The sequence below is a fragment of the Helicoverpa armigera genome, chromosome 1, assembly GCF_030705265.1.
Source record: "Helicoverpa armigera isolate CAAS_96S chromosome 1, ASM3070526v1, whole genome shotgun sequence".
NCBI lineage: Eukaryota > Metazoa > Arthropoda > Insecta > Lepidoptera > Noctuidae > Helicoverpa > Helicoverpa armigera.
Window position 1 is genome coordinate 1,884,561 of NC_087120.1, and position 24,417 is coordinate 1,908,977.

The window sequence follows — 24,417 nt, forward strand, 5'->3', positions numbered from 1 at the left end:
TCAGAGTAACCTAAGCAGTCCTGGGTTATAAGCAAACTAAGCAATTAATTAGGGCATTATTAGCAAGCAATTGCTTAGGGCATCAAGGCAGTGCAATCATTACCCAAGTGGCCCCTATGTATTGAAAGATTGTGATTAACTTAAACTAACGCCCTTAAATATCTATAACAATGGTTAAAGTCAGTAAAATATGTTATTTGGTGGGTTTCCCGTAGAAAAGTCAACTTATAATATACATCTCATATGTAAGGAAGCGCGAGCGGAGCGAGCGCGAAAATTTTTTAGTTAAGGACACAAAACAAATAAAAACCACTGTAAATTAAGAAAGCAAAGTCATAAAGTAAGATATGCACAGAAGAGAAGTGCAAAAGTCGCGAGCGAAGCGAGCGCGATTTTTTCCTTAGTGTTTTCATAAAGTAAACATATCATAAAAAGCTATAATGGACGTGCGCGAAAAATGTTTTTTCAGAATTGAATGCCTCAACAATGAAATAAACATAAAATGCGATATCTGCCATGCGCGAGCGCAGCGAGCGCGAATTTTTTTGGGGATGCAAAGGGTGAAACAGTCAAAATTGGAGACGACCAAAGCTAGGGCGGCTTTTTCTGAAATTTTATTGGTTTAATTTTGCCGCCTCTAAATAGCATTTGCTCCACGCTACGCCATCCACTGGTTGATCTTAAATAGTTATTAAGAATCTTTAATTTTGAGAATGTCCTTTCAACAGATGTACCTAACTGAAACCGGCAGTGTACCTAAGTAATATTCTTAGCGCTATTGCTGTGTTCGGATATATTGAAATCAAATCATTGGTAAAAAGATATTGTATTTTTTAAATATTACGTGATAAGTCGCTAGATTTGCCGTCCCCTAGGACGTGCCGCCCGCGTACTGTGCACGCGCTGCACGCCCGCTTACGGCGGGCCTGATCAAATGATCCTAGGCCTATCAAATGAGCGTTCTCGTCTCCGATTAATTACATACAAATAGTTTTTAATTTTTTATGCGATCGAATACGAGCTAGTGAACGACACGATGCACCCACATGCAGAGGTCACCTTTTTATCATTATCAACGCATTTTCAAAGATGTTCATGCTGCAAATTATTTTTAACAGCTATTTACTTTTTAAGCTCCACTTGGCATAATTTTCGCAACCTTGCAATTTTTCAATATTAAATAGGTCGAGTCGTGATGGCCTAGTGGGTAAAGAACCAAACTCTCAAGTATGAGTGCGTGGTGTCGATTCCAGGACAGGCCTTTTTAAGTACCTATGTGTCGGACGGACACCAATTTTATTACTGTTTTGGAGTTTGTCATGGCTGTCATTGAACATTCTCGGCAGTCCTTACGGGTCACTGACCTACTGATCAAGTATTATATGATTTTTATTTTTCTGTAAGAAGCATGTAAACAAGCCAATAGCCAGTGGGATCAAGCATGCAACTTGCAGCAGGCATGGCTCATGGCGGTCCCATGGCGAGCTTATTGTCGCATATGGTTTTCACACAAACTACCTGCGCCTCAGCTCGCAGGTCGCCTCGCCCCTCAGTGCCTACGCAGTTTTGAATTGTTTACACACGAATGGTAGGGCAGACAAGACTACGTGGAGTCGGTTTTGCAGCGATTCGTTTTCGTGACTAATTTCAAATTTATAATACAATGTTTTTTAATTGAAGGTCACAAATGGCAACATGCGAAGTAAAATGAATCCATATGAAATTCTGTCATCTTCATGTACTATGAAGATGACAGAATTTCATAGCCAAGTGAGATTATAGCAAATAATAGTTGCTAAAAATAAACATTATGCCTAACGAAATAGTGCGGAATTCTAACTATGCCAAAAGCAATTATGCTAAATAAAATTCTGCCATCTTAAAAGTATGCAACTGTAAACTCGGACATACATATAAATATTTGGTGAAACAATAATTATACTAAATATTTTTATGCCTTAAAAACATTCGTTAAAAGAAAATTATGCCAAGTGTGTTATGCCAAATAAAATTCAGAGCATGAAGTCTGCCCGACAGAGGGAACCCTGGTAAGACACGCTCGTAATTAAAGAATGGAAATGAAGATAAACCCACGGTAAAATAAGAAGTGACCTTAAACACTTACCCACATAGAGATTGTAAAAGGAGACGAAGAAAACCAAAAAGACTACTATTATTCGATTTTTAATTACAATATGTTATCAAAATATTACAACAACTTATTTTCGTTAAAAAATACTAAAAACTATGACGCTAAGGTACATGATATAGAATTATTTATTCGACTTTATAAACTTAATGGAAAGAATTGAAGGTCTAATGAAAAGTACTGTTTGATTGGTTTGCGGATGTTCACCACGTCGTAAACGATTCTTGAAATAGATCGAAGCAACAAATCCCAGCGAGTCCTGGGGACACAGAACCTTTGCCAGCCATTTTAAATTTCAGTCCTCGAAATGGGCCTTCGTCCTCTTCACCTTGGCCGTCTGATGGTGCAGATTGTGACATGATCGGTGTGATACCAAGTGGCTGCTGAGGGGCTTGCTTGGTAGCAGAAGATGGAGGAGGCGGAGCTAGGACTTCAGACGGGCACTCACATTCCACTTTCTGTTTACTTTTCTTGCCTTTACGTCCTTTTTTGTTTTCTTGTGGTTTTATCATAATCTGTTGTTCTTCAACTATTGTTCGGAATAGGTCTGGGTTTACAGCTGCGTAGTACCTAAGGGCATCGTCAAGGGTGTACTCAATCTCCTCTTCCGGCGGGGGTGGGGGTGGGGCTGGCGGACGTTTCTTCTGATGCATTTTGAATCCTGAAACTCTCTCCGTTAAACCTGACTTCAACTTCATAACCTCTCTTTCATCGACCCTTTCAACATCGGTAACATCAACACTAACCCACTGTGTTTCTACTGGTGGAGTTACTAGTGAATCGGATTCAAGAGTTGACTCTTGTTCTGACTCGTGACACTTGCATACGATCTTCCTTTTCTTCTTTCCCCGTTTACAGGGACAATCATTATTGGGGTCAGTGCATGTGCCGACGGAAGAGGTAAATCTTGTTTGTTTTGTGCCTGCTTGAGTACAAGTTTCCCCCGTTTTTGTCTGTACGGACTCTCCTGCTGCGCCATATTGGCGCGTCTGCGCGCCCTGATGTATTGGATCCGCCGGACTATACAGGCCCTGGCTCACCTTGGCTAGTTCACCTGGAATGAGGCCAGCTGGAGAGGTCATTCGGGAGCGTGGATGGCGCCACGGACACGGGCATTTTGATTTAAGTTTTACTGGTTTCTTGGATTCGTCACAACCGCATAAGTCGACTTCTGGTGGATGCAAGCAATTGGGACAATCGTCAAATTTACCTGAAAAGATTTCAAATTCTCTGATATACTATTATTGATTAAGTCTGTGACCTAAGAACCTAGTGTTAATGTTATCCTCTGCTATCTAAATTTGGGTACTAAATGATACATAGATTTGTTCGTTAATTGCCAGCATACTCCATCGATTTCATTTTTTTCCCATTTTTTATTATTTTAAGTAATTATTTTATAAAAGCGTTAGGCTAACTCGAATGTGACACTCGCATGGTAAACGTATAAATAATATGGATGAATTTGATGGAGATAATTCAAGACTGACTTCAGATAAGGAACGGTAATTACTTGCGACATAGTTGTTGTCTGCCGACTTGCAGGCACACGGAGTTGTGGTCACAGCTATACTTTAGAAAGTTCTTCGCGTTATTAGCCTGGGCTGGTGATCGGTGGGTGCAACCTATAACAACAACTCACTTGGATTCACATATTTTGTTATATACTCGTGGTTAATTTAGTTACAAACATCTGTGTAGCCATTTAGAGTAAGTTTTTTTGTTAAAAGAAAAAAAAAATGATATTTACAATATAATAGTCGTAGTCAATTTACACATAAAAAACCGGCCAAGTGCGAGTCGGACTCGTGCACGAAGGGTTCCGTAAATTACAGTTAAATCAACCTATCTCAAAAACTATAAGAGATACTTTGATCAAACCAAAAATCGTTGAAAGAGTTAATTAGCATGCATCACCTCTATTTTTTTTAGAATTTTATACCCCGTAGTTATAAAAATAGAGGGGGGGGGACATACTTTTTACGACTTTGAGAGCTGATATCTCAAAAACCGTTCACTTTAAGAAAAATGTTTTTTAGAAAACTTTATATCATTTTAAAAGACCTTTCCATTGATACCCCACACGGGTATGTACATCGAAAAAAAAAATTTCATCCCTCAGTTACATGTATGGGGGGCCCCACCCCCAATTCTTTTTTTTACTATTTAGTGTCATATTTTTGTAGCGGTTCATACAACACATATTCCCATCAAATTTCATCACTGTAGTACTTATAGTTTCCGAGTAAATCGGCTGTGACAGACGGACAGACGGACAGACGGACAGACGGACAGACGGACATGACGAAACTATAAGGGTTCCGTTTTTGCCATTTTGGCTACGGAACCCTAAAAATGGTGACCAAATAGAACAAATTCGGCCACAGCTGAATTTTGGTGGAGACCTTGGGTTCACTAAAATATAAAAAGTCCTCATCGATCCAGAGCGAGCTTCAGAAGATATTCGATTTCAAAGATTAAGTTTATTTTTTAGAAAACTGATAGTTTTATCAAAAATGTCAGAGAGATCAAACTTGTAGATTATTAAAGGAGATGTTTCAAAATATATGGTGCCCCGGCACACTTTTTTACACACTGTACAAGATCGGGAAAAATATTTAAAACAGTTATCAATTATCAAATTAATTTAATTTGGCTTTGTTTGGCTGTAAAAGACAATAATACACACTAGAAATTGCAACACACATGAAAAGTTTGCGAAAGAAAAAAGAAGTCTTGACCTTTGAAATCGAATATCTTCGGAATTTCGATCTGGATCGAAGTGTTCGACGTCGACTTTTATAGTGAATCCAAAGTATTCACCAATATTCAGCTCTGTGCGTTTTTTTGTTATTTCAAATGTTTTAATAATATCCCAAATTGAAGAATTCATATTGGTTACTAGTACAACAAAATTAAAACTACCTAATGAAGTATGCTGGCTTATATTTATTTTATTAATACTATATTGTAAACGCGAAAATATCTTTGTTGGCCTCTATAGATCTTTCACCCTGAAACTACAGAACAGATTTAAATAAAATTTGGTACACTGATAAGCTAAAGTCTGGGCCTATGCACTACTTTCAACCCGGGTGAAGAGTAGTTCCCTCGGGGAGCATGTGGAACTGTGGGGTACAGCTTGTGTCGATGAAGGCAATCGTTGCTAATAACGATATTGCCATGATTGACTCAATAGAGAGCTCAAGAAACAGACAACTGGTGAAAGATTTCTTTTTCCCGCCTTGATCTACGGATCGGACATCAAAAGGGCGGCGCCGCGCAGGGGTGGCGGTAGAGAAACGCATTGTGTAGCTTCAGTGTCATCGGGATTACCATTTTAATGTACCATATTATTCTATTACCTGGTTCTGGTGGCATCTGTCCAGAAACTGGGCAATGGGGTTGTGGGGGCGGGAGATTCTCAGTTCCTCCACATCCAGTAGACTTCATATTCAGTAACAGACTAGTATTGACGGCTTTTTGTAGCAATGCCGTCAACTTTTCTGTAGTGCATTGGCACGGTTTAATATTTGGTTCTTTTCCTGTCTCTTCAGTAGGTTTATTCGTTGCTAAGGGAGAATTGCAACTTTCAACAGGGGCAGCCACTATTGGAATGGTTGATACATTTAAGGGCTCAATCGAGTCATGCGACTTCATGCTTAATCCTGGTGAACGGAATGGATCGCCATTCAGACCTGCAAACATCAAATAATTTTAAATCAAAGTCTATCATTTTAGAATTTCAACAAGATGGAACATTGTAACCATGTGCAGTACGGAGAAATGAAATAGTACCATGATCAACCAGAAGAGGTGTTACTTGCTTGGAAGTGACATTCGCTACGCATGTATCGTTGCAGCTGTAGTCGGAGTACTCAATGGGTTTGGGAGCGCAACAGCAGGGTCTGTCTGCAGTCGTGTCGGTACCCACGACATGGCAATTCCCAAATGTTTCCACAATCTCATTAGGAGTTGTTACTTGACAAAGCTTGTTCTTCGTCCTTTCTATCTGTCTCCGGATTGAATCTACTCTCTGGATTGTTTCATGATATTCGATCATGGTTTCCTTGTTATGAAAAGATACTACTGTTGTCGGCAGGCCCTCCATTAAAAACTTTTTTCCCTTTGCAGATATTCTTACGCCATGCGCAGTAGACGAATTCCTCAGTTGCGATAAATCTGTAAGGTGACCGAGTATTATTGACGTATTTTGCGAGAAATTGAGCAGACACACCGGATCAGAGCAGAATTATAACAACTCATTAATTTAATAGCAAACGCTGGTGGAAGAGTGGGCTCAATTTCGAAAGAGTTGCCGCGGCCCTGGTACCTACATAAAAGGCCTACGACGGAACACGACGGTTTTTAGTCAGTAAGAGCCTGACACTCCCCCTCCGCTGCTTACACACAGCAGGAGGGGTCATTTGATGATTTTTTACGTCGTTAAAAAAGTTGTTGTGGTTACATTGTAAGAAGAATTAGTCATTCCTCAATTAGGTTAGTCTTATATGAGACAAAATATGCTTCTGAAAAGAGAAAAAAAATAGATCAGCTTCTATATTCAACTTACCGTATTCGGATGAATTCAGTCTTTTCCATTTCATAGGATTTGCACTCATTTGTACGCAAATAGTAGAATTGCGACCATCAGACGAGTTATCTGCTTCATTATCATCGGATGGTACAACAACAAATATTGACGAGGCATCAGAAAATTCACTCCTTGACAAAAGTCGATCAACCATATTTGTTATATCTCGATCGCTATTTAGGTGGTTTATTACTACTACTGGTTCGCCATTTTTACTCTTTAGTGTACTTATTTCCTTTTTTTCACACATTGTATTTGCTTGTGTTTGATCCATACTAAACACGTGCTATTCTTTTGGTTTATGCCTGTTTTATAACTCTTTTATTTTGAATTATTTTCTGATTTTTTCTTGTAAATTGTCAATCACTACAAAACAGCTTAATTTTAATAAAACTGAAAACTAAATTTTATGAAAATTTGAGTAACCGGTGCATAAATGGTGACACACATGAACAGCACGGCACGGCGTAGCGCCAACCCAGCAATTAACCTAATATTCGAATTTGGCCAACATTTTATCACGTCAATAAACGCACCTTATAATAGCTGCGCCGTGTCGTGCCGATCATAAGTGCCTTCAAACGTGTTTAATGACTTTAGCTCAAATTATCAAGTGAAACTAAAACTAAAAGTTATTCAATAGTAAACATTTTTTTACTAATTTACCTTCTTAGTGTCCCATCGACATCGTAGGAAAGGCTGTTTGCAGAGCAGTCGGAGGTTTCAAAGGAGCTATTGCTAAAAAGTTCGTTGGACAGCTGGTAATCGAAATAATGCTCAGAATTAGACGAGACACTACTGCTTGCATACGACATCACACTAATCGTATCCATACTCTCGGAAGAGCTCTTAGTTAAGCTTACTGATCTTTCACTTTTTACAACAAAAATTGAATAAGGACTGCCGTGGTAAGGATTATCCGCTACCATATAATTCTTTGAAACGGGCTCGTTACAAAGTTTACTCAAAGGGTCACAAAAAATACATGTCGGGTCAACGAATCTTTTGGATTCACAGGCCCATCTCTCATAAGGTGGTGAATAGTAGTGTAAATCATTTTCCGAATCAATGTAAGGTGTACCGATTGCTGATACTATATTAAGGCTTTCGTCAGAACTTGTGGTGTTTAACGTACAACCAATATCATCATTGATGTCATACATTTTGTGGTTTTGCATTTTGTATTTATTACTTCGCATTTTTTCTTCTTTTTTAATTTGAACTGGTTTCATTTTACTTTCATTGTATTTTTCAATCTTTGAATGTTTACTGTGGATATCAGCAGACTCCAGCGTAACCCTAGCGCCTACATTGTCGACGTACGATCTTCTTTTAACTCCTGGAATACGTTTCTCAGGACAAGGGCATGTGTAAGAATTATTCGGGGTCGAACCTCGGATTCTAACAAAACTATCTTTAAATCTGATTTTCTTTTTATCGCAGCCACAACCTCGGTCACAAGTAGTTTTAATATGAATAGTTTCTTTGAATTCTTCGTCTGAAATTCCATTGTCTTTGCCAAGTTTTCCTGATGTAACGACAAGTCTTTTATCTTTCTTTCTTATCATTCCTAATCTTTCTGACGGAGTTGGAAAAGGCGGCAATCCAGCTACTACCCTTATTTTCTTAAGAACTTTTTTTTCGGATGGTGTTTTACCTAGAGGTAATGGCATTCCTGCTGCAGCGAGTCCTTGAAGTATTTTCTCCTTCTGAGCAGACGTTTTTCCAGTAAGCGGTGTGAATAATCCGTCTGCTTTTGCCTTAAGTATTAAAGCTACTTCTGATGGCGTCTTTGCAAGTGGAGGCAGTCCGAGCTCAGTTCGCACTTTGTTAATAAGAGATTTTTCAAAATATGTTTTACCATCCGGCAAAGGTAGACGAGCTTCAGCAAGACCTCTGAGTATCCTTTCCTTGTGCGCCAGCGTTTTACCTTCTAGTGGCGTAAGTAGACCCGCAGCTTTTGCTTTCTTTAATTTCTCGGGTGATATTTTTGCCGATAATTTTTCCGAAACAATCTTTCTTTCATCTAAAATCATACCATAATCTGTCCGGGCTGTTACAATGCGTTTTTTCTCGGCCAGTGACAAACTTTCTAAAGGACTACTTATTCCATTGGCAGCGGCTTTTGGCAGCCTCTCCTTCATCGGTGGAGATTTTGGTCCTGGAGATAAGCCAAGTTCCTTACGTATTTTTGATGACGATTTTTTTCCCGAAGGTGTTTTTGCTTCGGGAAGCGGTAAGTCATGCTCTGCCAATCCTCTATTACAATTTTTCTTTTTCTCTGCTATTTTTCCAGCGAACGGTGATAATAGATCTGCTGTTTTAGCACCTTTATTTTTTTCTGAATTTGTGACTTTTGGACGTTGTGTTTTAGCTTTTGCTTTTGCAATTAATGCTTTCTCTGATGGCGTTTTTCCCTCTGACAAAGATATACCCATACATGCTTGTGATTTTAGCACATCCCCTTTTATAGGAGGAGACAAACATGTCGTGGCATTTTTTTGACTCTTTTTCATCAATAGATTTTGTGGCACTGGACTTAAAGAAAGTTCCTTACGGATCTTACTTCCTTTTGATGCAATTTTTTTATCTGAAGCTGTTTTTACTTCGGGAATGTATAAGTCATGCTTTACCAATTCTGTAATTACTTTTTCCTTCTCATCTAGTATTTTTCTAGCCAACGGTGATAAAAGGCCTTCGGCTTTAGCACTTTTAAATTTTTCTGAATTCGTTTTCTTTGGGCCGTTTGTATCACCCTCATCTTTAGCAATTCTCATCTTTTCCTTTTGAGCCAGTATCTTTCTCTCGTGTGGTGAAGACAGTGCAGATTCTTTCTCTGTTTTTGATCGCTCTGATATCGTTTTCTGTGCTGGTTCAGCTTGAATTTTTCCAATCATTGACTCCTCCGAAGGTTTTTGTCCTTTAGGTAAGGGTATTCCAGCATCATGATATAGTCGTTGTAATATGTCAGCAGCTTGAGCTTTCTTATATTTTTTCGTAGAAATAGTTTTAGGTTCAGTGTGAAGTCCAGTTCCCTTTCTAATTTGGTCTATTAAATCTTTTTCCGATTCAGTTGTGGGTTCTGGTAACGGGAGCCTTGATTTAATTAATGTTTTGAGTATTTTTCTTTTTTGTTCTGGAGTTTTGCCTTGCAAAGTTGTCCAAGTATTTGCAGCTCTAGCACGTTTCTGTTTCTGTGTTGTTTTCGGATATTCAGCTCTCAGAATTTTTATTATATCTTTCTCGGACGGTGTATTATCTTTTGGAATTTGAGTCAACATGTCTTTAGATATTTCTTCTTTCATCGAACGACTTTTCTGTTTAACCGGAGTTATTAAGTCAGCAGCTTCTGCCATGCGTAAATACATGTCTGATGGAGATGGTGTCATATAACCAGTGTCATCTTTAATCTTTTGTATTAGAGCTGTGTCTGATGGTGATTTGCCAATCAGTAAAGGTTTTCCAGCAGCCGATCTACCTCTAAGATTTTTATCTTTTTGTACTCTTGTTTTAACCTGTAGAGGCATCAAGAGACTACCGGCTTTAACACAATACTGTTTTTCAGGACCACTGTCGGGTCTTTTCAATTCATTCCTTATTTTTATTATTAATACTTTTTCTGATGGAGTCCTCCCTTGAGGAAGTGGCAGGCCAGTTTTAGGTAATCCTTTTAGTATGTTTTCTTTCTGCTCTAGACATTTTCCCGTAAGATGTGTTAGAAATCCAGCAGCCTTAGCTTTTTTTATTTTGACGGTTGTAATAGATGGTGCTGGTTTTCCTTCAATTTTAGGAATAGAGATCCCCTTATCTGTTAGCCTTTTGTTTTTTTTTTCTTTAGAAGTCTTGGTTTCTAATGGCTGAAAAGATCCGGCATGAGGTGCTTTGTCATACTTGTCTCTAAGTGCTTGTGCTTTTCGTTCAGAATGTACGCCAAGTTCAACGAGTATCATATCAATAAGTTTTTTTTCAAATGAGGTTTTGCCTTCCGGTAGTGAAGTGCCTTGTAAAGCCAGTCTTTTTAATATCTTTTCTTTTTGTGTAAGTGCTTTTTCTTCGAGAGGCGTTCCCGGCCTCGACGATAGTTCCAAGCGCTGTTTATCCGTTAGTGAGACTTTTTGAGCACTTTTTGCTATTTTACAGATAAAAGATTTTTCGGGTGCGGTGCGTACCTCTGGTATTAGTATGCCTAAGCTATGTAAACCTTGTAACATTTTTTCTACTAACGGCTCCAAAAGTCCTAGTGTAGCATAACTGCCTTTTAATTCAGGAGTTGTTGGCTTAGGTGGTAAACCAAATTGAGCACGAACATTATCAATATATATTCTATCAGAATTTGTTTCTTTTAGTTCTAGGCTTTTTCCTGCAAGAGGAGTGACAAGATCTTTAGCTCTGGTTTTTTTATTTTTTTCAGATGGCATACCTACGGGCATTGCTGCATCGGCCTTTACTTTTTCTACTAATTTCTTTTCAGATAGGGTCCTACCATCCGGAAGAGGTATGCCCGCCGCTGTTAAGGATTTAAAAACTTTTTCTTTTTCTTCAGGACTTTTCCCTTCTAATGGTGTTATAATTCCTGCCAATTCGGCTTTTCTCATATTTGCCGTTTCTGAAGCAGTTTTAGGTTCAGGTGGTAATCCAAGCTCAGCTCTGACTACCTGAATTAAGGCTTTTTCCGACGGTGTTTTTCCTTCGGGCAAAGGTTTTTTAGCCAAGAGTAATTCTCTTAAAATTATTTTTAAAACCAAATTTACTATGTTTTTCGAACTAGAGGATTTTTTTCTTTTTGGAATTGCTACATAACTATTGGTTATTAGACCGGATCTTCTTCTTTTATGGAATTGGGGTGCACTGAAATGTTTGCCAGCCTGCATATTGTATTTCGATATCCGAGAACTTGACATGCGGTAGATGACGGTTGGCAGTGGTTTGTGTACATTCATTTTTCTTTTATTTTCTTTGTTTAATTTTATTTTGTTAACTATTGTGCTGACGTTGTCATTTCCATGGCATGGTTCGGGGTTTTGGTTTTCTTTGAAATGAATCAATTCATTTCGCATTTTTTTGTTAATGTAAATACTTTTCAATTCCTTCATTTTGTTAACACCGTTGAGTTCTGATTAAATTGTGAAGCCTCTGAGTATGGTTATAGAAAATGCTGCATTTGAATAGGTACATCAGTATGCCGTAATCAAATTATGGCATTTCGTGTATGTAAGTCATCGGGGCATCATTATTATTATCTTCGTGTACAATCATTTTGTATATTTTTTTGAAAAAAATCCATTTAAAGCATGATCATCGTATGCTACACGGGTTGATGACGTGAAAAAGAGAAAACAACCTTATTAGCAACAGCTCAAGATACATGTAATGTTATTTAATCCTCATCAACAATCTGAAATTACAAAACTTAAAATACGAATAGCCTTTATTAGATAATATAGACCAAGAAAGACAGCAATCTAAACTCATTACTTCATTTCCGTCATCGCTACCGATCGTAAAAGGTTATATTTACCTACGAGCTACTTCGCGGATTCAGAAGCCATATGGTACAATTACACCTCCAGAACTTATCAATAAACGTGTGTCATTACGTTTACACAATTTGACAAAAGAGATCGTTAGACTGAACTTTCTTAATACTAACTTTAATTATATTGAGGAGAGACAATTATGCATAACTACAACTGTGTCCATGGTTTGTTCATCGGAAAATGGCTCATCAATCCGTTACAAACATTCAATATTTTTTCATGAAAGTTCAATCACGAGATCATTAATACAAAATTAACATAAAAAGATAACGTACCATTCATTATCTATTCTATATATTTTTTTATTATTGCTTTGCACACAATATTTATTAGAATCATGTAGTGTTACATTTTTGAAGTTGTAATGTCTTTTGTACAAAAATATTTTTCTGACATATCTAATATGTCAAGTGGCGTAATGTGACAGACGGCGTAAAGAGTTTTATAGTTATGGCCAAGCATATTTGTTAAAAACACTTATTACTGAAGCCCTTTTCATATGCAAACGGTGTGAAGTAGTAATGTACGGGCCACATGGAGAGCTTACACAATACTGCTACAATATCTAGATGAAAAAAACTGCCTTTTAAAATGAACCCTAAAGCACGTGCCAAATGATTTCTTCAATGTATTCATACTTAGGTAATGTCAAAAAGTCGTGGTGGCCTAGTGGGTAAAGGACCAACCTCTCAAGTATGAGGGCGCGGGTTCGATCCCAGGTCAGGCAAGTACCAATGCAACTTTTCTAAGTTTGTATGTACTTTCTAAGTATATCTTAGGCACCATTGGCTGTGTTTCGGATGTTACAAAGCACTGGTACTCAACTGAATCCGGTTAGACGGGAAGCAGACCCCAACATGATTTGGAAAAAGGCTCGGATGATGATGATGATTCATACTTAGGTAGAAGAAATAAATAAATTCCATTTCTTATCGCACAAATCAACAATAGTCATCATTTGCCTAGCCTCCTCCCAACTATGTAGGGGATGGTTTCCAGTCTAACCGGATGCAACTGAGTACCAGTGTTTAGCTACCCGTAACGACTGCCAAAGGTTTTCAATGACGATGCTGTTTCTGGCAACCATCCTGGCTCTGTACGCTGATGATACGGCCATCTTCGACACAGGTTGTGAGTCGAATCGAAATCGGAATAACTAAGCAGAAAACACGCTTGTGTGAAAGCGCTTGAAAAAGGTCGCGAGGCCGCTTGCGGAGACGCGTAGACTTATCGGTTGGCATCGCATGTTTTCATAATGGCTGCCGGTTGAGTCGGCGGGCTGTATTGGCGGAGCGACGAGCTCAATCTTTGAGAGCAGGTTTCTTTCCCAGTGCCGTCGTCACGATCATAGACCCGGACATTGTATTCACCCTTTTTTAAACGTATACTTTATATTTATAAAACGTAAATTGTTTGTAATACTGATAATGAATAAAAACAATACCAGCGGCTCCCGGATTTTTTATTTTACATCATAATAAATTACTATTAAAAACAAGCTGATTGTATAAAAAAAAACTTACAAAACTGAATTGTAACGGTATACTGAGCCTTGAATTAGTAACTTTGTTTTTAAAACTTTAACTCTATTGAACAAAATATGGCCGTCGTCACTCATTAGTGTTCGGTTTCGAGATCCAAGTTCCTTGCTTGGTGTCTTTTCTCTCTTCGATCAGGTCAAAGCAACAAACTCCGGTTAATCCCTTAGATCCCGAACCTTTGCCAAACATGGAAAACTTTAACCCTCCTGAGGGACCCTCAGGAGGCGCAGGCTCAGGTGGTGGTGGTGGTTCAGGAGGTTCATAAGAACAAGAACAATCCACTTTTTTAGATTTTTTTTTCTTATTCTTGCCTTTTTTATCTTCTTCGCAACTGCAGTCCTCGTTGTTTTGTAGCGGAAGAACCAAATCTTTGAACAATGCCGGGTTCATACTCACGTAGTACCTGACAGCATCATCCATTGTTAACTCCGCCTCAGGCGGCTCAGGCGGCTTTTTCTTCTTAAACATTGTGAATCCAGATTGCGTTTGCGTCATATCAGACTTCTGCTTCGAAACCATTTGATCATGAAGCCATAAGTAGTTTGCATACTCTTGACACAAGAGGTCCAAATCAAGCTCTGGTTCGGGTTCAGAAGGACATTCACAATTTACATTTTGCTTTTTTTTTCCTTTTTTGTTCTTGCATACGCATTCTTTGCGGGGCTTTTCATTTTGTTCCTGTACCATTCCTGCTTGAGTAAAAGTTCCTTTTGATTCAATTTTTGAGAGTCCTCCCCCAGGACCAACGACGGTTATCGTACCCATTTGTGGCTCGGATTTTAACGAAGAGTCATCGCAGTTACAGCACTGGCAGCCTAAGGACGTCGTGCCATCCTTTGGGCCAGGGACTGTTTGAGATATGGGTGGTTGAAACTGTTCGCATGGGCATAAAGGACGTAGTTTTACTTTCTTTTTCTTACCACTGCATGTACATTGCTTCGTGGTGTCTTCTCTTGGAGGGGTACAGAATCCAATTTTTACGTCCTTTTCTAAAACAGAACATTAACTTACTTTTTTGGTTTAAAAATAAAAGAAGACGCTTTCACGCAAAAACTACTTAACCGATCATGATTGACACATATTCTTGTTGGTACTAGATTAAAAATAGGATACTTTTTTATGAACACAAAACGCGGGCGAAGCCACGGCCGGAAGCTAGTTGTATTTAAATCTATGCTAATATTATAAAGTTGAAGAGTTGTTTGCTTACTGGAACGTGCAAATCTCAGGTCAATTACAGGTAAAATTACTTTGGTGTTAGACAGCCCATTTACTAGGTGAAGGATTAGGCTGCTCACTGTCCGGTTTAGCAGAAGTCAAAATACTGAATACTAGCCCACTTCCCGCGGTTTTTTCAAAATTCAGTGTTTCTTAATCGGCAAGCTTTTAACAGTGAAATATATTTTTTCATATCGGTTCAGTAGTTTCGGAGCTTTCAGGGTACAAACAAACAATTTTTATTTATTATATTAGTATAGAAGTATAGTATTAATTACATTGGTATAGGAATAATTTCATACTAAGTGTATGAAATTATTTGTTATAGGTTTATTTCACTCTTAATTACACTATAATAGATGATAAAAAACAACATACCTACCTGTTACGTTACCAGCAGAACCACCACACCCTGTTGATATCAATTTCAGTGCTTTTCCTACTTGCAAGGCTTCTTCTATTAATTTTTTTAATTGTTCTGGATTGCATTGACATGGTCGGGATTGCTTCTTTCTCGAGTTTTGCTTAACGGATGGACAAGGCTTAATGGAAGCACGTGAATGGCGATTTATCACCGAACTATCCCTTGGTGTATGGCATTCGAACCTTCCAGAACATGGAAGTATCTCACAAGGAGCCACTGATTTGGGACCTTGGTTTACGGAAGCAAAAGATACTTGCTGGGTCACATTCGGGTTGGGTAACAGCTGTTGCCCCTCACAGCTTAAGCCTGATAAAAAAGATTAAAATATAAATTCAATATGATTTAATAATTTTTTGAGACATTGAAGTGCGCCTAAGTTCGCACCTTTATTCACAAGAAGAGGCGAGATAACTTCAGATCGTATTACGCTCGAGACACATCGGTGTTTACAATTTCTCTTTTGGTGTTTTACTAAATCTTTCCGAGGACAACAACATGGCCTGTCGGCTGTAGTGTCAGTGCTCACGGCGTGATACACCTTCTGCCATATTCCATCAGGAGTCGTTATCTGACAGAGTTTGTTTTTGTATATTAGTGCATGTTTTCTCTTATGTGCAGGGCAAAATGGCCCCTTACAGTTAATCATAGTTTCTTTGTCATGGAAAGATACTGCTGCCGGTGCTGATGCCGGTGCCATCCCTTGAAGGCAATATTTTTTACCTTGGGCAGATACTCTTACTCTACGAACATCTCTTCCATGCTTTATTTCTGTAACAGGTTAAACTGAGGATAATTACTTAGTCCAAATTCAAAGTAGGTATTCAATTAAAAAAAAACTAGCAGTGTGTAAACAGTGAGTGTGTGAGTGTTAGTGAGTGGGTGACTGACTACTATTGCCTTTCCTATTCCCGCTCCATACCGTTATTTGATAAAAGCGTAATCATCACTACATAGTATAAAGCTTTCTCTGTCCCTATATCACTATGTACGGTATGTACCTATGCTTGAATCTTTAAAACTAAAAAGTTTATATTATAATAACATCCAGCACCCGTGCTAAGCCGGGGTGGGTCGCTAGTTCATTATAAAGCATAAAGCATTTTTAACCGACTTCCCAAAAAGGAGGAGGTTATCAATTCGGCCGGTATGTTTTTTTTTTTTCTATGTATGTACATCGATTACTCCGAGGTTTATAGACCGATTTACGTGATTATTTTTTTGTTCGACGCGAAATTGCTGCCAGTTGGTCCCATAGTCATCAGGTCAGGATCTGATGATGGAAACTCTGAGAAATCGAGGGCAACCTTCGAAAGTTGTAGGCATATATAGGGTAAAAACTTGACACTCAGGTGTATGCCTGAAAACACTATTCAACAGTGAAGATTTGGAGTTGACCTGATGCTGGAGACCAGAGAGGGTCGAGGGAACTTGACAACAGAATGTGTAAAGTACCTCGTGTTTGGGGTCATATTATTTGTATTGACGAGACCTTTGCAACAGTGAAGGTTTGGATTTGACCTAATGATGGAGACCAGAGAAGGTCGAGGGAAATCAACAACTGAATATGTGAAATATCTCGTATTTGGGCTTATATTCTTAGTATTGATGAGAACTTTCTACTAATATGGATAGTGACAACTATTCGTGTCACTAAAAAGCTGTAAATAAAAAACTTTTTTACAAAAAAATTAAACTGACTTCCAAAAACACTAAAAAGCAAAAAAAAAACCTTATTTGAGGTGCATCGGCCTAGAAGTCGGTGGCAAAATTAACTTAGTAACATCCATTAGACACCGACTTCTTCCCTCTAAATGATAATGGCGCCCACGACCGATTTCGGCCACGGCGGCTGTTCTCATTTAAGGAGATCAGCCAGCTGCGCAAGACATATTATAGTGCACGAGCATTTGCGCAGACACAGGTGCACTCCCTATTCCTTCACTCTCATAACCCGATGGGACGGCAATCCGACACGACCGGAAAGAAATCAGGTGCAGGACCGATATTTACGTGCTCTCCGATGCACGGGTGAATCAAACACCAACTTCCAGATTACGGGCTGTTTTGTGAAAGTTTAAAAAAACCCACAAAGCGATTTCGGCCCAACCCGGGAATCGAACCCGAGACCTCGAGCACAGCAGCTGCGCTTGCGACCTCTAGACCAACGAGGCAGTCATTTTTCCCTCTACACTCCCTTTATTCACTTTTGCAATTCAAACCTGCGCTATACGTAAGGCAGATTTTTAAATGTAGTCAGTTTTTTTAATATCAACTCAGAGTAACTTTTCACGTAATCGATATTGGGCGAAACCTATTGGTAAAATAAAATAGGATAAAAACAAAGAATACAAACACGAACCTGGTTCCTGACGGCTACAATGCTTGCGATAATAATTGCCGCAATGTTCCGATAGCTGTATACATAAAGGGGATCTTAAAGAATGTGCCGACCGATCAGAGTCATTGTCATCTGACGTTGGCACCACTAAGATTATCGAGGAAGCATCGGAGAATTCATTATTTGACAGCAGTCGGTCCACAATTGCAGTTATATCGCGCTCACTATTCAAATTATTGATGACTATCACGGGTTCGTGACTATTAATATTCTTTTTATTTCGATTCATTTTGTCTTCTGTGCGATGTAGAGCCTGAGACAGTCTATAGTTAAGGCATGCATGTCGATGTCCTAGGCCTAGTATTATTCCGGGTTCTTTGTTCATTAATTGCGATCCGTCGAAAGGCTCTACACTCTCTGAGCTATTGCTGAAATATTAAGAGTATATTAGATAATATTTTCTTTAACATTACATCTCTTTCCCTGGTTTTGAAACTGACAAACGCATCAATCCATGACAGTAAAAAACACTAAAAATTTGATGCGAATCGGTTTAACTGTTTTAGCACAAAAAAAAAATGAAATTACTTTCACATTTATTACGAAAGTAAGGACCAAAAATAATCAATAATGTTATGTGATCCTTACTACATAAAATGATAAAGTAAAAATATAATTTACCCGGTCTCTGTATCATTGGAGCTGTCGTCAGTCCCAGAGCAGTCAATCTCATTTGCAAAGCTCTCTGTTTCGTCTTCGGAAGTGTCACTACTGTTGCGGCCTTCGGATTCCATACAAAATGGGCAAACAGGACTGGCAGAAGTTGCAGAATTGTTGCTGCTATGCGAAAGCGAAATCGCACTGGCTGCCTCTGTACTTATACTTGTTGTACATGAATTTGTATTTGGATTTGTACCCAAGGATAATGACGACTCGCTTTTTATTACTAGGGCTGAATTGAAACTGGCACTGACGGAGCTTCTAGTTGCAATGCTTTCATTCGATGAAGATTCACAGCCACAATTCTGAGAAGCTTCTGATGTTGCGTAAGAAGTGTAAGCACAACTGCTCTCGACTGCTGACACATCGGATGCGGTGCATTTTTCACATTGTTGCGTGTCCTTAGTGTCATCGTACCTATCATTTGTATCGTTCTCATTCGATTTGCAGCTATTGCTGCAAATCTGTTGACTGTTACATTCGGTAACAGTTTCATTATCACTATAAAATTTATCGTTATAATTTGTATACCTTAAGGATGGGCAAGTTTCATATAAACTCCTTTTCAAAATATCTGTTTCAACGGTGCTCGGTGCGCCTTTTGTGATTGCGTCTATTGTGTCAGATGACGTGGTACTACAGCACCTATTCTTTAGAGTTCGGTCAAACAAAGTGACTATATAATTATTTTTGTGCTGATTGGTGTATGAAATGGCGCCATCAACTCTGCCGACTGTTACTTTAATACCCTCGTTATCAATAAAGGCTCCCGCTTTGACACCGGGAATGCACTCATCTGGACAGGGACACAAGGAGGATATATCTGGAGATGTCACTTTAATCTTGACGTAGCTATGCTTAAATCTGATTTTTTTCTTGTCACATCCGCAGCCACGATCGCAAGTTGTTGTCTTGATGATGTCTTCAAATTCTTGGGTAATACCCGGAGTAGCCTTGGCCATGGTTTTTGCCAGTTTCTTTGAAGGTGTAACTCCAATTTTTTTTGATTTAGATTTTTTTCTCTTTTCAGATTTTGGTTGCGGTGGAACTCCAGGGGCTGTATCTTTCACTTTTTTCACAAGTTCTTTTTCAGAAGCTGTTTTGCCCTCGGGTAATGGTAATCCAGCTTCTGCGAGGCCCCGTAGTATCCTCTCTTTTTCTTTTGGCGTCTTACCTGTCAAAGGTGTCAACAGCCCTTCTGCTTTAGCCTTGCGAACAACAGACTTTTCCGAGGCTGTTTTTGGTAATTCAGATTTAATTTTTTGTATTAAAGACTTTTCTGACGGCGTCTTGCCTTCTGGTAAAGGTAATCCAGCTTCGGCTAACTTTCTTAAAGTTTTTTCTTTCTGTGCGTCTGTTTTTCCTTCCAATGGGGTAAGTAAACCAGCAGCTTTGGCTTGAGGTAATTTTTCAGATGGCACTTTTGTCGGTTCAGCTTTAACTTTACTAATGAGAGCCTTCTCTGATGCAGTCCTTCCTTCAGGTAACTTAACTCCAGCATCAGCCATTCCACGTACAATTCGTTGTTTCTGAGATGGTGTCTTTCCTCGGAGAGGCGTAACAATGCCAGCAGCTTGAGCTTTGCGCATCTTTTCCTTATCTGATACTGTTTCTGGTTCAGGTGGAAGACCAAGTTCTTTGCGTACTTTTGCTGCAATTTTTTTTTCTGATACCGTCTTGGCTTCAGGAAGTGGTAAGCCTTGATTTGCTAACCCTTTTAATATTCTCTCTTTCTCCTTTGGAGACTTTCCGGTTAGTGGTGTCAATAATCCTGCCGCTTTTGCCTTTCTAAATTTTTCTGATGTTATTTGTGACGGAGGTTTTGTTTCGGCTTTTGCTTTGGCTATCAATTCTTTTTCCGATGGAGTTTTTCCTTCAGGCAATGGCAATCCCGATTTAGCTAGTCCCCTAATTATCTTTTCTTTTTGTGAAGGTGTCTTGCCTTGTAATGGTGTTGATAACCCAGCTGCTTTGGCAGCCCTTAATTTTTCTGATGATGGTTTAAGTTCCGGTAATTCTGCTTTAATTTTTTTTATTATTTCCTTTTCAGATGGTGTTTTCCCTTCTCCTAATGGAACACCTACAGCAGCTTTGCCACGAAGAATCTTCTCTTTAGCGGAAGGTGTTTTACCTTCTAAAGGAGTTAATAGGCCGGCAGCTTTTGCTTTTTTCATTCTTTCAGATGGGGAAGGTGTCACATATCCAGTGTCATCTTTGATTTTTTTTATTAAGTCTTTTTCAGATGGTGTTTTCCCTGCTGGTAAAGGCAAACCTGCCGCTGCTCTGCCCCGAAGTATTTTTTCTTTCTGTGATTTCGGTTTACCCTCTAGAGGTGTTAATAGACCTGCAGCTTTGGCCTTTCGAAGTTTTTCTGATGGAGTTCTTTCGGGGACACCCATCTCTTTCTTGATTTTTTTTATCATTGCCTTGTCTGAAGGGGTTCGGCCTTCTGGCAATGGTAGACCAGATTTAGCAAGGCCTCGTAAGATATTTTCTTTTTGTGCAGGAGATTTTCCTTCAAGAGGTGTTAACAATCCTGCTGCTTTTGCCTTTCTCAGTTTTTCTGAAGTAATTGATGGTGATGGAAGTGTTTTTAATTTTGAAATTATTGCTTTTTCTGATGGTGTTTGTCCTTTAGGAAGTTCTAATCCTAGTTCTGCTTGACGCTTTAAAATTTTATCTTTTTGCGCTGTTGTTTTACCTTCCAATGGAGTGATAACACCACTTGCTTGCGCTTTCCTATATTTTTCTTTCATCGACGGTGTTCTTGGCTCTGGTGGTAATCTTACATCTGCTCGAATTTTGTTAACTAGTTTCTTCTCTGAAGGTGTTTTAGCTTCAGGTAACGGAATTCCCTGTTTTATCAAACCTCTAAGTATTTTCTCCTTTTGTTCAGGTGTTTTACCCTCTAAAGGTGTTAAAAGACCTGCTTTAGTGGGTCTCATTTTTGCAGACGGTATTCTTATCGCGATTGCGGGTTCTCTTTCATGCTCTGGTGTCAGAAGGCCGCATATGCATTCATCAGCTGGTCCTTTCCCTTCTTTAACTACTTTAGCTGTTTTTTCATCTAATTTTCGTCTTTCTTCAGGGGACAAAGCTGTAGGCCCTACTACTGGAGCTTGCATGGAGGGTGCCCGTGGCAATGCTTTTATTTTGGCTATTAAATCTTTTTCTGATGCTGTTCGACCTTCCGGTAATGGGATACCCATATCATGTAATCCTTGTAGTATTTTTTCCTTTTCCTTAGGCGTTTTTCCTTCCAATGGCTGTAAAAAACCAGCCTTAGCTGCTTTCGCATGCTTCTCTTTCATAGATGGTGTTTTAGGTTCAGGAGGTAGGCCAAGATCTCGTCGTACTTTATCAATTAACATTTTCTCAGAGGGCGTTTTGCCTTCAGGAAGTGGAACATTCTGCATGGCTAGACCCCTTAATATTTTTTCTCGTTGGGCAGGAGGTTTACCTGCTAAAGGTGTCAGTAGCCCCGCAGCTTTTGCTTTACGAAGTTTTTCTGACGGTGCTAAAACAGAAGGTGGTCTAGGTACAGCCTTTGCCCTTGCTACCAACGCTTTCTCAGTTGCTGTGCGTCCTTCAGGCAATGGAATTCCCATTTCTTGTAACCCTTGTATAATTTTTTCTTTTTCTTTATGCGTTTTACCTTCTAGTGGCTGTAATAATCCTGCATCAGCTGCTTTGATGTACTTTTCCCTCATAGATGGAGTTTTCGGTTCAGGTGGCAAATCGAGGTCAGCACGAACTTTATCAATTAACTTTTTTTCAGAAGCCGTTTTTCCTTCTGGAAGAGGAATGCCTTGCTTGGCTAGTCCCTTTAATATTTTTTCTTTTTGAGATGGTGTTTTACCCTCAAGAGGTGTTGATAGGCCTGCAGCTTTTGCCTCCGATGGTTTTGCTTTTAATTTAGCGGATACAGCTTTCTCAGATAGCGTCCGTTCTTCTGGCATTGGGATGCCAGCAGCAGCTTTTACCTTTTGAATAAGTGCCTTTTCAGATTCTGTTCTCCCTTCTGGAAGGGGAATACCAAGCTGAGCTTGTGCTTTGAGGATTTTTTCCTTCTGCGATGGAGTTTTTCCTTCTAATGGTGTTATTGCACCTGCCTGCTCAGCTTTTCTCATTTTTGCCTTTTCTGATGCAGTTTTTGGTGCAGGAGGTAGTCCAAGATCAGCCCTAACTTTTTGGATCAAAGATTTTTCTGAAGCTGTTTTGCCTTCCGGAAGTGGTTTCCCAGTTTTAGCCAACTCTTTCAAAATCTTTTCTTTTTCTTCCTTGCTCTTTCCACGTAAGGCTTTTTCAGATTTCTTAATTGTTTCCTTTCTTTCCTTTGCATCGAGGCCGAGTGATGCTATTGATTTCTTTATTTCCCCTAGGCGTCTTTCTTCTTGTGGTAAATGCCCACATAGTATACAATTGCAATTGTCACAGTTTTTCTTTTTGTAACAGTCGTAGAGACTTTTCATCACCTCAAACATTGCATCCGAATTGCAAGAACAGCAGCAACTGTCCTCTTGACTGCTCAATTGACAGCGGTAAACTTTCCATCTTCTTTGGGTGGGAAAGTTAAATGGGCTTAAATATTCATTCAAATTATAGCCAGAGACTCTGTTAACTATAATTTTTGTATTAAAACAGTTCTTCTTCTTTAAAATGGCGTCAGAACTTTTTGTATGATGTTTAGATATTTTAGATTTTTTATTAATTTCTGGTAAGCTGAGGTGCTTAGTAAGGCGTTTTCTAGTTTTATGCAAGCCTGAGCGTGATAGACGAAATGCGATTGCTGGCTGCTTACCATTTTTGAAAAGATCGTATAATTTTCGGTTCTTCACTTTTTTCTTATGGACAATGATACTGATATTATCTACACCACGGCATGGATTTTCTTCGTGATCCAAACGAGAAGGTTTATGTTGTCGTTTAAACTTATTTTGCAATTTCCTCATTTTGATATCACTTAATAGTGCGAAATCAAACTGCTCTTCTTATCCTTGTATATGAATAAATTGTATACTTGTTCTCTTACTTCACCTCCATTCGAGACAATTGGTCTTGTTTTACATTAACAACTTGATACGGCATTTTATTAATGGTTATGGGTTCATTGTTATTATTATCTTGAAAAGTTTTTGTTTGATTATGCTGTAAATATTGTAATAAATTGACTATTAGATTACCTACTTAATAAATTTAATACCTGTTGTTCTGTCGTTGATGTTAGTTTAAAAATCAACTATCTAAAATAAAAAAATCTACAATCGCCTGTGAGTTAATAACAGCAATGGATACTATTTAATCCCCGTTTCAATGTACAGTTTCACTTTACTAGACATTAGGGTACAGAATAAAGAATCAGATGTATCTGATCATATTTCTAACATTGAATTCAGCAATTACCTACAACTCGAAACAACTTTTATAAAGACACGCTAGAAGCTTATACAGGCCCTTCCATAAGATCTTAACAGCTTACCAGTTAGAAAACGTGGAACGTACCTTCGCTATTTTTTATTCACAAATTTAAAGGTTCTTTCTCCAGTTTAGACATTATTGTAAATTATTGGGTGATGAATAACATGTTTTTAAAAGATTTTTGTGTTGTTACAGTGCATTTTTACAAACTCTTATGCCATTTTTTTGTGTCAAATGTCAAATGACAGTTTTCAATTAGAATGATATATTTTTTTGCTTGCTATACGATCCACTTATAAAAAGTTTAAAATAAACGCTGCCAGCCTTGAAGCTATGACCCTAGGCTGGGGGACACAATTCATTTGATGAAACCGAAAATTAAACAAGTTAGGTATTTAATTCTGAATAAAGATTGGGAGTTCTTAAATGTATTTTTTTGGCGTTTTGTGTGTAGTGCTCTCCCGCCACCGCCACCGCT

At 38.7% G+C, this 24,417-nt stretch overlaps 2 protein-coding genes across 5 annotated transcripts; both read right to left on the minus strand.

Annotated features, from left to right (window-relative positions):
* Positions 1-2,177: 2,177 nt before the first annotated feature.
* On the minus strand, positions 2,178-13,731 carry LOC110379263 (uncharacterized). 2 transcript variants are annotated; one of them, XM_021338873.3, is made up of 6 exons: positions 12,556-12,689; positions 7,410-7,501; positions 6,723-7,109; positions 5,948-6,331; positions 5,515-5,847; positions 2,178-3,359 (listed from the first exon to the last, which is right to left on the minus strand). In XM_021338873.3, the coding sequence occupies exons 3-6, from the start codon at positions 7,015-7,017 to the stop codon at positions 2,353-2,355; spliced, it is 2,019 nt and encodes a 672-aa protein (XP_021194548.3). In that variant the 5' UTR covers positions 7,018-7,109; positions 7,410-7,501; positions 12,556-12,689; the 3' UTR covers positions 2,178-2,352. The 2 variants fall into 2 exon arrangements, with proteins under 2 accessions (XP_021194548.3, XP_021194547.3); XM_021338872.3 differs by lacking the exons at positions 2,178-3,359; positions 5,515-5,847; positions 5,948-6,331 and having other exon boundaries at positions 6,756-7,109; positions 7,410-12,138; positions 12,556-13,731.
* A 1-nt stretch (position 13,732) lies between these two features.
* LOC110379260 (titin) lies at positions 13,733-24,161 on the minus strand. Of its 3 annotated transcripts, none has more exons than XM_021338868.3 (6): positions 24,024-24,161; positions 18,483-23,669; positions 17,823-18,229; positions 15,848-16,231; positions 15,422-15,769; positions 13,733-14,810 (listed from the first exon to the last, which is right to left on the minus strand). In XM_021338868.3, the coding sequence occupies exons 2-6, from the start codon at positions 23,471-23,473 to the stop codon at positions 13,891-13,893; spliced, it is 7,050 nt and encodes a 2,349-aa protein (XP_021194543.3). In that variant the 5' UTR covers positions 23,474-23,669; positions 24,024-24,161; the 3' UTR covers positions 13,733-13,890. The 3 variants fall into 3 exon arrangements, with proteins under 3 accessions (XP_021194543.3, XP_021194544.3, XP_021194546.3); XM_021338869.3 differs by having other exon boundaries at positions 24,001-24,161; XM_021338871.3 differs by having other exon boundaries at positions 14,595-14,810; positions 15,418-15,769.
* Between the last annotated feature and the right edge of the window lie 256 nt (positions 24,162-24,417).

Excerpts from the sequence above, each read along its gene's own strand:
- LOC110379263 (XM_021338872.3), bottom strand. The coding sequence starts at position 11,836 with ATGAAGGAATTGAAAAGTATTTACATTAACAAAAAAATGCGAAATGAA.
- LOC110379260 (XM_021338868.3), bottom strand. The coding sequence starts at position 23,473 with ATGAGGAAATTGCAAAATAAGTTTAAACGACAACATAAACCTTCTCGT. Across the intron at positions 16,232-17,822 it reads TTGTAGCCGTCAGGAACCAG|AAATAAAGCATGGAAGAGAT; the intron begins GTTCGTGTTTGT and ends AACCTGTTACAG. Across the intron at positions 15,770-15,847 it reads GCCTCTTCTTGTGAATAAAG|GCTTAAGCTGTGAGGGGCAA; the intron begins GTGCGAACTTAG and ends CTTTTTTATCAG.